Source organism: Artemia sp. Qi Xiang Cuo, chromosome 7, assembly GCF_049724085.1.
Source record: "Artemia sp. Qi Xiang Cuo chromosome 7, ASM4972408v1, whole genome shotgun sequence".
Lineage (NCBI taxonomy): Eukaryota > Metazoa > Arthropoda > Branchiopoda > Anostraca > Artemiidae > Artemia > Artemia sp. Qi Xiang Cuo.
In genome coordinates, this window is record NC_142800.1 from 55,954,715 (window position 1) to 55,968,503 (window position 13,789).

Sequence of the window (13,789 nt, forward strand, 5' to 3'; positions counted from 1 at the left end):
GCCAAATAGTAGCAAAGATATGAAATATCATTTATGGGAATATTATGGAAATTGGTAACATGGTTTTACGCCATCAGCCAGTAATGACACATGTTCGAAGTTGAAAGTTCGGACTAGCGATGAATTGTGTTAGGAGGTGGGATGTAACTATTTCAATTTTAGCATTATTGTATCTTGGATCCCCCCCCCCCTCTCTGGAGTTGAACTTTATGCCATCAACACCTTTATAGCCAAAATAAATGTGTAATTTTTTTTAGATTTAAATGCACTGGTGAGAGGCGGTGGGGAGCGGGGACACCTTTGGAACCTCACTTCACTGTCTTATTTTACCTTCTCATACAAATATAACATTTCTAAAGTTTAAAATCTTTTCTGATATCATCGTCAATCGCTTCATTTCGGAAAAAAAAAGATTTTCATGTACAAAGAAATGTTTCGCTCGGTATTTTTATTTTTCTGTCACCTATAAAAACATTCAAAGTAGCTGACAGATGCTAACCCTTATTACTACTACTACTAATAACTCAGCTCAGCACCAAGCCGCTTGAGACCAACACAGCTACGCACGCTCCTTCTCCATCCCAATCTATTCAAAGCCTCCCTTTTTACACCCTTCCGTGAAGTTCTAATTTCCTTTAAATCTTTCTTTATGACGTCCTCCCAACCCAGACGGGACGACCTGCTTTCCGTTTAGCCCTAGATGGTTGGCCGAAAAGAACAATCTTTGGCAATCTGTCATCCCTCATCCGAACAACATGCCCTAACCACCTCAACCTTTCTTTCATTATAGACCTAGAAAGCGGTATTGAACCACATTTTTCGTATAGCCTATTGTTTGAAATACGGTCAGTCAGCCGGGTACCCAGAACAATCCTTAAGCAATTTCTCTGGAAAACATCTAGCAAATCTTCATCCGCTTTTCGGAGCGTCCATGCTTCAGAGCCATATTTGACCACTGTCATCACTGTAGCTTCTAAGATTCTAATCTTGGTTTGCAGACTTATCTTCCCATTCTTCCAGACTTTTTTTAACTGTGAAAAAACACCCTGAGCCTTGGCTATTCTATTTTTAACATCTTCACTGCTCCCACCATCTTTACTAATAATACTACCAAGGTAAGTGAAACTGCCCACCTGATCAATCTTTTCATTACCCAACGTCACGTTTTCATCTTCACTTATTCCTAGCCTTAGTGACTTGGTCTTCCTAACATTAATTTTCAAACCAATACTAGCACCCTGAACTCGCAAAGCCTCTAAAACTTCATTCATTTTGCTCACACTATCATCTAGGATGCTTAAATCATCAGCATAATCCAAGTCCAGGAGACTTTTTCCTCCCCATTTGATTCCGTGGTCTCCCATTGCCTTTCCTGTGCTCCTTAAAACAAAGTCCATCAAAATAATCCATATAAAGGGGGATAGAACACAACACTGCTTAACTCCTGATTTAATACAAAACCAGCTGCTAACCTCATTTCCTACCTTAACCGCAGCAGTGTTACTCTCGTACATAGCACTAATCACTTTAATGTATTTGTCTGGTATACCATACAAGGATAAAACCTTTACTAAAGCTCCTCTATCAACAGAATCGAACGCTTGCTCATAATCTATAAAACTGAGGACCAAAGGTGTTTGAAAACTTAGGCACTTCTCAATTATTAACCTAAGAGTGAAAATTTGGTCAACACATCCTCTACCTTTTCTAAAACCGCACTGCTCTTCTCTTAAAACTTTGTCTACTGCTCATCTCTCAGTCTAAAAAGTATAATATTACTAAGCAATTTGCTACCTACAGAGACCAGACTAATGCCTCGATAATTACCACACTCACTCTTATCACCTTTCTTATAAAGTGGCTTAATTAAGGTTTTCCTAAAATCGTTAGGTACTTCCCCTTTTTCAAAAATCATATTCATAATCTCCAATAACTTATTTCTAACCTAAGAGCCACCATATTTAAGAAACTCATTTACTACCCTATCAGCACCTGGAGCCTTATTATTCTTTAATCCTTTTAGTACTGTTTCTAATTCCTCCTCACAAAAACAAATCTTCCTTCACATCCAAGGTATCACAAACTTATTCATTTTCCTCTATATTTTTTCCAGCAACTCTATCTCGGTTAAGCAAATTCTCAAAATGTTCGGCCCATCTCGCTTTAGCTTTTGTCTTATCGCTAATTGCCACCCCATTCCTATCTTTAACTGGGAGAAGTCCGGATTGACTACTACCTCTCAATTTGTTAACGTGCCAGTACAATATTTTACTATTATGCCGTCTAGCTGCATCTTCTAGATCCTCGGAAGTTTTATCCATGGCCTCCACTTCACACCTCCGTAGTTCATATTTTATTGCTTTCTCCACTTTTTTTACATTCCTTTTGTTTTCATATGATCTATCACTCAGATAATTCTTGTACAAGTCCTTTCTCATTTCTATTAAACTTAAAGCTTTTTCACTAATACTCTTAGATGCAGTTCTTGCTTTCTTCCCTTAGACACCTTCAGCAACTTCACAAATTATTTTTCTAAAATTATTCCAACCATCTTCCACATTATCAAATTTTAAACTCTTAAGTTTAGTATTCAGCTGTTCCTGGAAAGTTTCTCTTAAATTTTTATCCTGGAGTCTACTAACATCATAACTTCCCGGGAGGTAATTACCCTTCCGATATTTCAGCTTTAAATTAACCCTTGACACTACTAGATGGTGATCTTTACTTTTAACATAAATAACAGCACTCCTATATACCCTAGTATCTTGTATTGATCCTGCCAGTCTTCGATTTACTATAACATAATCAATAAGGTTTGCTGTCTTACCATCACGTGAATACCATGTTAGCTTATGAGCCATTTTATGACCAAACACCGTATTTTTTTATAACTAGATTGTTATACCTACAAAATTGCAAAAGTCTGTATTCATTACTGTTTTCTTTTCCTACACCAAATTTACCTAGGCTGGGATACCATCTATCCTTATTTCTACCAACCTGGGCGTTAAAATCTCCCAGCAATAACATCATATTTCTACGTGGGACCTTGTCTATTTGCTCCTGTAACTGTAAGTAGAATTCATCTGAGTCACTAGTATCTCCATCAGTCGGTTCTACAGGGGCGTATACTACTATAACTGATACCTTGAACTTTCTAGTCATAAAATGAGCAATTAGTGTTCTATTATTAATACCTTCCCAGCCTAAACAAGACTTAGCAGCTTCCTTATTCATCATGAGCCCTACTCCCTGTCTATGTAACCCATCCTTCCTGCCTGAGTAAACAAATTCTATATCACCTATTTTCATACTTCCTAACCCTGGGATATGAGTTTCTGAAACTCCTAATAGATCCAGTTCGAATTGTCTGAATTCGTCAGTCAAAATGTCGATACGACAGTCATTTTTTAATGTCGTAACATTCCAAGTTCCAATTTTCATGTTCTTTAAATCATTGAAATTTGTTTCGCCTCAGGAAAAGCAATGATCCCGGATACCAGTGCAGGACGGAGATCACATATCTTCTCAAGTCTACACCGAAGTGCTTAAGCCGGCTTAGAACCGGACAGCAAGAAGTCCCTGGGACCTCCATGAATGGAGGCTTTGTGCAATCCTGGGCCCATTTTGGTCACAACATGGTTTTCAGCGCTTGGCGATGCTCTTCTATCAACAAGAGTCGAAATCCTGCACAGACAATCTCAAGCCTATTACCTCCGACTCATTATATATTCATGCCTACAAATATTATGCTACTACGGGGAGGCAACCCGTAATAGATAAATTAGCTAGGAAGAGGTTTTTCAGCCCATCAGAATTGTCAAGACGCCCATCAAAACATACCAATCCCAGAAGAATTGTCCATTAGTCAGAATCCCGTGCGAATGCTCTGTCGTTTACTAGGCTATAATTTCCTCGAGGGGCGCCACTCCTCAATGCACGAGTGCATTGATTTCGTTTGGCCCCCTCCTGACCATTTTATGGGTAGTTTCAATCGAATGTAAGAGTTTCTGAAATATTGAACTTACGCCATTTTCACATTTAGTTCAGTATATGCTGGGAATTTCGCTGAATTTTCTATATAAATTCACTTACAAATAACTGAGAGACCCTCAAAAGATTGAGTCAGTTGGAAAGGTGATGTCGACGAGTCCAAATCCTGGAATTAAGATTTGTCGCAGCATTGCATCTAAGCGGCTATTGGTCTGTACTATTTAAATAATAGAAGTATAATTATAAAATAATCCAATATTTCAAATATTTAGTTTATATATATATATATATATATATATATATATATATATATATATATATATATATATATATATATATATATATATAAATATTGTTCATACAGAAAAATGAATTGTCAAAGTGATATTTTCAGTTCAAAATATTTCGTCTTTATTAAAGAGACAATGACCCCCCCCCCCCAAAAGAAAAAAACTGTTGGACTCGTAAAACGTAAAAAATGCATATAAAAAAAAATTTGATGAGTTATTTTTTCAAAATCTGTAATTTATCCCTGAAAAAAACCTTGGATCTGATATGTGAACTTTATTGGAGAATCGTAGTTGTGATCATTTCAAGTTTTTTCCCTCGATTTCTTCATTTAAAGTAGTTTCTGATCATTTAAAGTTTGATAGCCTAAAGGGGTTGATTTATGATTGTTGTAGTTTGTAAAATACTGTCTTTTCTTTTTGCTGATGAATGTATCTTTGTTTTTTATGTTTCTTTTTTGAATGACATAGGTTAGTATTAGTCTATACAGTACTTTGATACTGAGGATAACTTATAGTTGACGGAGATCTACAAAAAACCAAAAAATCGTGTTTGTTCATCTTGAATATTAACATTTGGAGCAAGATAGAAAAATCATATCAGAATTTCGTCCAAAAAAATTCAAATTTACCCCACTCCCCCACACAGTTTTTGCAAGAGCATAGACGCGTTGGCTTTGCTTGAATCAGAATACACCTCAATCTCAAACGGCTCGTTAGACTTCGTATATAAAGAAATTTTTATAAAATCTCTTTTACAAAGAAAAAGGTGCAAAATCATTTTATTAACACCTTTTTAGCACAACTAATACCAGTTTTGGACGGATATTTTCAATTTTCTTGTATTTTGTTGATATATTTTATGTATAAATCCATAAGTGCATAAATATGATGCAGTAATTAGCAGCAGCATCTGTCGTTTATTTCAAAGTTTTTTTTTGAAGATGGCATAAAAGTAAATGTTCTAAGACAAATGTTTCATTAGTGTGAATAATATTTTTCCTGCCAGAAAATAAATTTGGCAGTGTTAGAATAAAAAAAAGCAAAGTTTCTTGTTTTGATTTTTAAATGATGGAACTACTCTACTGAAAAAGTTCATAAGGAATTTTTTGGCCTACTAGAAGTAGAGGACGCTTTGGAGCCGCGGGTTAAAAGCGATTACCGAAAATTACCTATAAAAAGAAAGGATATAAAAAAAAGAACATGGTAGGTGTTGCTTTGACGACGCGTCAGTGAATAACTGGCACTGTTAGAGGTCATGAAGAAAAGCTTAAAAACGACATGTTGGATTTGTTTGTTTTGGGATTTACTAGGCATCTAATTGCACCTACGTGCCAGCTACAAAGACAGTGAATCTACCGACAGCGAACTTGTCATAGAGTGTGTCTTAGCTATTGTGGAAGAAGTATTCCCAGAACAGAAAAATATTTCTGAAAACACTAATCTCTACTAGAACTTGCACCCGCCGCACCGAAGACTTGGGTGCTAACTTGTGTGAACAGCTTAAGGACAAACCGCAGTCTTTTACGTACTTCTCTCTTGCGATGGACGAAAGTACGGACGTGTGGATACGGAAAAATTTCTAATATTTGGGCGAGGGATTTGTGAAGAATTTTATGCGTATGAATTTTTTTGCAAATGGGGAGGATTTATTTCACTACTTAGAACAAGCTCTGGTTTCATGCAGCTTGAGCTGGGATAAATTAAACAGAATCACCATGGACGGTGGAAAAAAACATGCGTGGTCATAATAAAGGTGTCGTTGGAAGAGTCAACAGCAAACTTCTGGAGTCCGGACCTGAAGCTCCATATACATTTCACTGTATTGTCCATCAAGAAGCATTGCGTTGCAAGGTTTTATCGTGGAGAGAAATAATGGATACCGTTTGAAAAGTTTTTTGAAGATGTGGAAGCTGAAAATGGAGACGTGATGTATTACTGTGAAGCAAGATAGCTAAGCCAACGATCAATGCTTCAACGGTTCTTTTATTTAAAGAAAGAAATTTGTAACTTCATGGAGATGAAAGGAAAGGTAATACCCGAACCTTACAACAACCAGCGGGTTTTAGTTACATATCCAGGGAAGGCTTGTTTTATACCTTTTACTCGTATCTACGTGCTTTTTATCAATTTTATCATCCATAAGTGCCATATAGTACTAAAAATGGCACTTTTGGTGCCACTTCTTAACAGGAAGAGTTTGGAAGCATATAACAGTACCATTGCAATAATTTTGGTCTAAAGCCCTTAATTGGAGGTTTATAAGAACCCTCACATACACTCCCCCTTCCAGACCCTCTTAGTAAGTTTCATAAGTCGCCTACTCATTTTAAAAGTAAAAGATTATTGCGAAAACAAATCAACTAAAAATAAAAATATTTCAACTAGAAATCAACCAAATTTTTAGCTTGAATGATCAACAGTTTTGAACTGAACCTTCAAACTTCACTCTGCGATGAAGTCTGTGCGCTAGTTTTAATGGCGGTAATTGAGGGGAAAAGGCGGCCTTGTCCCCTTAGTCTTTTTGTTCCTGCCTAAGTTCAAACCCCCTTTTTTTTGTCTTTTCATTAGAAAAGGCACGTTTTTCATTTGAAAAAATGAGGGAAACAACCGTAAGTGTACTTTGTGGGAATATGCTATCAAGTCAAATTTATAAAAAGCGATTAGGTAAAAAATATTAGCTTTTAAATGAGTCCTTAAACAGCTTTCTTTTGTAACTGTAGCCTTCTAGTCTCTGCTAGTCAGTATGTGACTTATGAAACCTTGTCTTGATCATGGCTTTTTCAGGCAAAGTCGGCCGAGTAAAAGCAGCTTTTTGTTCATCCAAAAACAAGTATTGTTTTGTGAAGCATGGATAATGAACTTTATGGTATAGACTGAACGTTTTTCGTTGCTGTCAAGGTTGTCTACAGTATTTTCTAGAGGTGCCTTACTCAGGGAAGTAAAGACAGACAGAAGGACTCGTTTGATAACAGTAACTTTGGCTTCCACAATTCAGACGAAAATTGGAATGAAACGAGCCGGAGTTACTGCAAGCACACTGATGGTTGACCTGCCCCTCAGAAAGAGGCTAAAAGGAGTAGTACAGAGTTACTACATGATCAGAGTAGGCTGCTCATATAAAAAGCCATGTGATAGACACAGATTATGAGTGTAATGCGGTCTCTGAACGTTTTGCTATTTTTTATACTTTTTTTCAGTTACATGAATACTAATGAACTGCGAATTTGAATGTTTTCTTTATCATTTGTGAATAACTCTAGAGATGGTGGTAAAAAAAACATTATCTGCTTAACTTAGACTCAATGGTCACTAGCCTGGCGTCCGTAATTCTTCCAGATTTTCTGTCCCCGTCCTGAACTTAGCGGGCTGATATGTGGAGCCTCTAAGTGCGAGAAAAATTCGGTCTAGATGAAGAAATATGTCTTAATTAAACAGCTTTAGAGACTGAATGTAATATGACTGCACTTAGTTTCAAAATTAAATACATTTCAAGCTTCTAGCTGCTTCTTTTGTTATGTTTAACAAAGTTAATCGATGAATTTTCTTTCCGGAATTGCAGCTGGCTCCAGTAAAACTGCACTCTGAACTTTTAGAATGTTGTGTTTTATTCGCAAATCGCTCGAACACCTCAAAAACTTAACACAGAATAAAATATTACTGAAAATTCTACCGAATCCTGAGATCCCTCTCTCGACATTCTCCCGAATCCTGAGAGCCATCCTCCGATTTTCTCCCAAAAATTGTCAAGATTTTACAGATTGTTTGAAAAGATAAGTGGAAACACTGATTACAAGTAGGTTTCGAAGCCTCGAGTCGGTTTCAAAGGCATTTTGAGAAAAGTTTCTACCAAAATACGTGTTCCAGGGTAATTGGACCGCTGATGGCATATCAAATGAGAGGAGCTGTTTGTATGCACTATTGAAAGAGTGTGTGGAAGGAGCTGTTTGTTCGCACCGAGAATGAAGAGCCAGAAATCATCTGCGGTGAACTTACTGCTAATTATCTTGATACAGTGACCTTCATGCACAAAATCTATTTTGATTCAATTCAACTTCCCCCCTCAATATTCCCAGAAATTTTCACCTTCATACCTTTAGCCTTAGTTGTTGTGGTAGTCACAGTAGTAATCGTAGAAGTACTAGTAGTAATAGTAACAGTAGGATTAGTAGTAGCACTAACAGTAGTAGTAGAACTAGTACACACACATTACCTTTTGATGAGTTGAATATCCCCTTCATCCAGAACCGGAAGTTTAAACTTAATACTATAAGTCGTTCCTTTGATATTGCCAGTTTGCCCTTGTGATAAACTATATGTCTATAGCGTGTTCTAATTTGCTTCAACTTGCCCCTCAGTAATTCGTGAAATTTTCACCTTAATACTCTTTGCCTTAGTAGTAGCTGCAATAGAAGTATTAGTTGGAGTAGCAGTAGTAGCAGTAGTGGTTTTTAATAATAATAGTAGCATGCGCATGTTGCCTTTTTGGTCAATTAATCTTCTCCCTAAGCATTCCGTGAAACTTCCAACATAATCCCTAAGCCATTCCTGAGATACGTCCTTTTAACAACCAGTATGCACATAGTGCGTTTTAATTCAATTCAAGTTTCAACTCAAAATGCTCTTAAATTTTCATCTTCATACCCTTAGCCTTAGTAGTACTAGTATTGTAATAGTAAAATTAGTAGAGTAGTAGTAGCAGTGTTGAATTAACAGAAGTAGTAACAGTAGTTTCAGCAGCAGTAGTAGTATGAACATATTGTCTTTTGGTCAATTGAACATCCCCTCATGATGCCCTAGAAATTTCAGCTTGATACGATAAGCTGTTCCAAAGATACTCCCTTTTGACAATCTGTATGCACATAGTAGGTTTCGATTTAGTTCAACTTTCCCCTCAATATTCCTCAACGCTCTCTACCATCAAAAAATCCTCTATCGTCTAACAGTTTTTACTTATATTTAAACGAATTGAGTAAAAAGAAAAGTCAGAAAATTATAAGCTTTAGAGCATAAAAATGTGTGATGATAATGTGATGTGGCACCTCACTGGCTTATATTATCACTTTCAATCATCGTGTAATTAGTGCATTTTTTTTAGTCACACCTTTTCGAGCCTAGTTTTGACATTTGTGTAAATCATGTTTCCCTAGTGTTTCAAGCGCCATGGATATTAATTTGAAAAAGTTATTATTAATAAAGAAAATGAACACTTACGAGACATAAGATCTTTGAATCGTCTTGATCTTGTATTCGACATACGATTCTCCTCCATGTCCCCATTCCGCTAAATAAAAAATTCGGTTAATGATAATAGACTATGGCTTTTAGGAGCTGAAAGTTCTATTACTATAACCCACAGTTGAACCCAGCAGGATTCAAGAATGTGTAGACTTCTGCTGAAATCCTGATCTTTGCTGACTTGAATATGAGATTAATCAAACTTTCAGGAAAGTCACAAGAAAATTAAATCTTACGGCACTTCATCCACCCTCCCTCCCCCCAAAGAAAAATCAGTTCTATTGAAAGCAAATTTTTGTAAAGTTTTGTTTTAACCTGTAATTTATCAATTACAGCAGTTCTGTTCACCAATCAAATAAATTACTGAAATCCTACATGGTACAGGTTTGATTTTTCAAGAAATTGCTAGAGGTCTCAACTTGAATTTGCCCTAATTAATCAACAGAATAAGTTATGTTCCGTTATTTTTAAGCTGCACAAAAGAAAACAGAAAAGAATGCAAACATAAACTGGCATTTAAACTCAAATTTTCATTAGCCACATCAAACTTAACTAGCATGCTTCATAGTCTGATTTTGGAATTATTTCTACAGATATGATGCTTATCTCAAAACATCCTCCTTACATTTATTAGTAGACTTGAGATTAAAAATGACTTTCTTGTAATTAGAATATGTTGTGTTATGCCTGCCTGAACTTTAAAAGCTCACTGATGACATTTTGATAGTCTAAGGATGAGAAAACAGAATTAGTGGATTTTGTTTCCTGACACAGAGATGAAGTTTTTGCTCAATGACTCCTTAGAATTTCGAAATATAACAATTTGTAGTGATACTAGTGAATCACTAACATTTGTTGTGGTATTATGCACTATGTAACATATGCAGATATTCCGGTGCAATGGAGTAATTGGAGTGAATTATAAAGGAGGGAATGAATAGACGAATTCAGTTTTAAGTCAATACAATACAACATAATGACAAAAAAATACGCCCCCAACAGAGAGGTGAGCTCGTAATTGTTGAGTGCATTGAACTCAACAATCTAACTCTTGAAAACGACCAAGAAATAAATGAATAAATAAAAGAAAACATATTAAGGACTTGAGCAAAAGCATGTTAAGGACTTAAGAATACAACTTGAGTTTGTTCATTAAGTTTTTTTTTGTATCATTTTTTACTACTTGAACCTATTTGTTGTTTGAAACCATTCACATCACTAATCATCCAGTACAATAGCATATACACTATTAGAAAACAATGGTTGAATCCAGCTGTTCCCTGGATTATTTGGCAGCTCCTAATGTTTAGTTAGGAAGAACACCATAACGAAATGCTATTTTTCCAAAAAAATTGAATACAAACACAACAAACAGTTACCTTAAATTTGAACAAAATCCTGCCCAATAGTCTAACTGTGTCTGAGACTTCACAAGGCTGCACTTGTTTCAGACAAGGGCACTCATCTTTTTGGGTCTTCCATGCCTGTCCTTGACATGATCGATCACAATAATAGATGTACTTACAGCCACTACATCTAAAAACCTTTGTTGGCCTGAAATTAGAATTAATAATGTATGATTGAAAATTGTACATGTTATACAAGTGCATATCAAACAGTTCGTGGTAACGAACTTTAAGTAAGTAGCGACCGGCTCAATGGTAACCGAAACTCTAGAAAACGGTATTTTGATACCAATAGATGCATCATTAGAATCAAATTTCAATGCTGATTTCAAATATATAAGTTTCATCAAGTTTAATTCTACCCATAGAAATTACGCGCCTGAGAAAATTTGGCTGATTTTAGAAAAAAGGGGGGAAGGTCCCCTAAAAGCTATAGAACCTTAATGAAAATCACACCATCATATTCAGCGCATCAGAGAACCCTACTGTAGAGGTTTCAAGCTCCTATCTACAAAAATGTGGAATTTTGCATTTTCTGCCATGAGAAAGATCACAGATGTGTGTTTATTTGTTGTTTTTTTCCCAGGGGGGATCGTATCGACCCAGTGGTCCTAGAATATTGTGGGAAGGCTCATTGGAATGGAAATTGAAAGTTCTAGTGCTCATTTTAAATGACCAAAGAAATGGAGGGCAACTAGGCCCCCTCCCTCGCTCATTTTTTTCCCAAAGTCACCCGATCAAAATTTTGAAACAGCCATTTTGTTCAGCACGGTCTAAAATATGATAACTATGTCTTTGAGGATGACTTAATCCCCCAAAGTCCCCAGGGGGAGGGCTTAAAGTTATGAACTTTGCCCAATGTTAACATATAGTATTGGTTTTTGGGAAGTAAACAGACGTTTTCAGGGGGGATTTTTTCTGGTAGTGGGGGGATGAGTGGGTGGGGGGTTACATGGGAGGATCTTTCCATGAAGGAAGTTTTCATGGGGGAAGGAACATTGCTATGTAGAGGACGCCGGATTTCCCAACATTATTTTAAAAAAGGCCAGAAATTAAATATAAAAAAAACAAGTTTTTCAACTGAAAGTAAGCAGCAACATCAAAACTTAAAACGAACTGAAAATATTACATATATGATTGGGTTCACCCCCTAGTCAATACCTCGCTCTTTAAGCCAAAGATTTTTTAGTACTTTCATAAGAGCTATTTATTCTAATTAACGGCCTTTGTGATTAAGGGGTCATTTTTTACAAAATTGAAACAAAATTCGAACTTCAGCTTAAACAGCAAGGTATTGACTAGGGGGTGAACCCCCTAATATACGTATTAAAACTATATGAATATAGAAGTTCGTTACGTAAGTTAATTCGTAAGTTATGTATATTTATTACTAATAAAAACATTCGTAAATAAAATTAAACAAGTTTCGAGAAAGCTATTTAACCAAACAAAAGTAAAATTAATATGCAAATTTTGTTTTAATTATTCATGTACGGTGTGCCAAAATCAAAACCTGAATTAATTAAAAAACGTTCAATAATTAAATTAAAAAAAAACAAGTTTTTTTAACTGTAAGTGAGGAACGACGTTAAAACTTAAAACGAACAGAAATTAGTAGTGATAGTGTATGCAGTTTGAACCCTACAAGGATATATACACAATATGAACCCTACAATAATTCCTACACCTGAGGCATGAATATACAGTGCGGTTTAACCGGTACATTGACTTACCAAGGACAGTCGCATCTTACCAGGGTGCAGTCACCTATGATTCTATGAGTGATTCCATAATATGACTGCTGGTATATGCGATGTGTGGACAGGTTTCTGACTCGTCAATCATGTTAGTCAAATTTCTACTTCATAATATATACGACCTGCACGCCTTTTAAGGTAAGTTCAAAAGCACGAATCTTAAAAGCACGAACCGGACCATCTTGGTTATGTGTTAATATATTTAGTTTTTGACTATAAAATAGAGATTCAAATTAGAATTTTGTATAATTTGAATAGCTCATTCATTGTATCTATAGATTTATTGATCATTTGCAAAATATTTTTTGTGCAAAGGCCTCATCATCTAGCAAAGGTTTCGTTGTTTCAACATACTTTTTGAACCTGAAATGTCATCTGTGATATTTTTCAAAAAGTTTCTGCGACTTTTTGTGGTGTTCTTACAAACTAAAAAAGGCGAAAATAAGGAAATGAAAATAAGCAAAGGTAAGAAAAAAGAAAAAAAAAGAAAGTGGTGAGAACGAGTTGTGAAAAAAATCAGGTGTACTCTTTTGATAGTAGACAGTGCTTAGATCGTGTTAAAAGCAGTTAGTTTGGTAAGTGTCATCTTTTGGAACTTGGAAAACCTCCATGTCCACGTCTGTGGACAGGCGGTTCCAATCGAGTAAAAAGCTAGGGTTGATTTTTCGTAGTTCAAATCTCGATTTTCATGGGGATAGCAGATGCCAGTGATTGTTTTATTTACTAAATTGGCAACAACCTATTAGTTTTAAGCTTACTGAACCTGTTCCTTCATTGTGTTTTCCCTTGATGACGCCCTCGGAATGCTCGATGAGAGCGACCTGGACCTCTCTGATTTAGATGATGATGAGGAATGGATAAAAAACCACTGTTTGTCGTGTTCAGACTCTGCTGGTAAACCAGCTATTGCTGCCATTCCGTCATCAAGCAGCTATGCTGTTCTTCCAGATGTTAAAAGTGAAGAATCTGATGATGACGTACCCTTAGCAACCCGTGCCAAGCGCTTGAAGGCTGACAAAGTAAAAACAACCTTGTCCTGAAGGAAGTCTATACAGTTCGATCATTATCGTGGCTTGGACGTGGGCCCCGGTCATTTCCAGGAGCACGA

The 13,789-nt window shown here is 36.1% G+C and overlaps 1 protein-coding gene across 1 annotated transcript in view; it reads right to left on the reverse strand.

Moving 5' to 3' along the window:
- Positions 1–13,456, reverse strand: part of LOC148950464 (histone-lysine N-methyltransferase SMYD3-like) — a 51,912-nt gene extending 38,456 nt beyond the window's left edge. Inside the window, exons 1-3 of the mRNA XM_089091870.1 lie at positions 13,440–13,456; positions 10,898–11,072; positions 9,495–9,564 (exon numbers count right to left, since the gene is read on the reverse strand). Coding sequence (XP_088947996.1) covers positions 9,495–9,564; positions 10,898–11,072; positions 13,440–13,456 — 262 coding nt within the window. The remainder of the gene's footprint in view (positions 1–9,494; positions 9,565–10,897; positions 11,073–13,439) is intronic.
- Between the last annotated feature and the right edge of the window lie 333 nt (positions 13,457–13,789).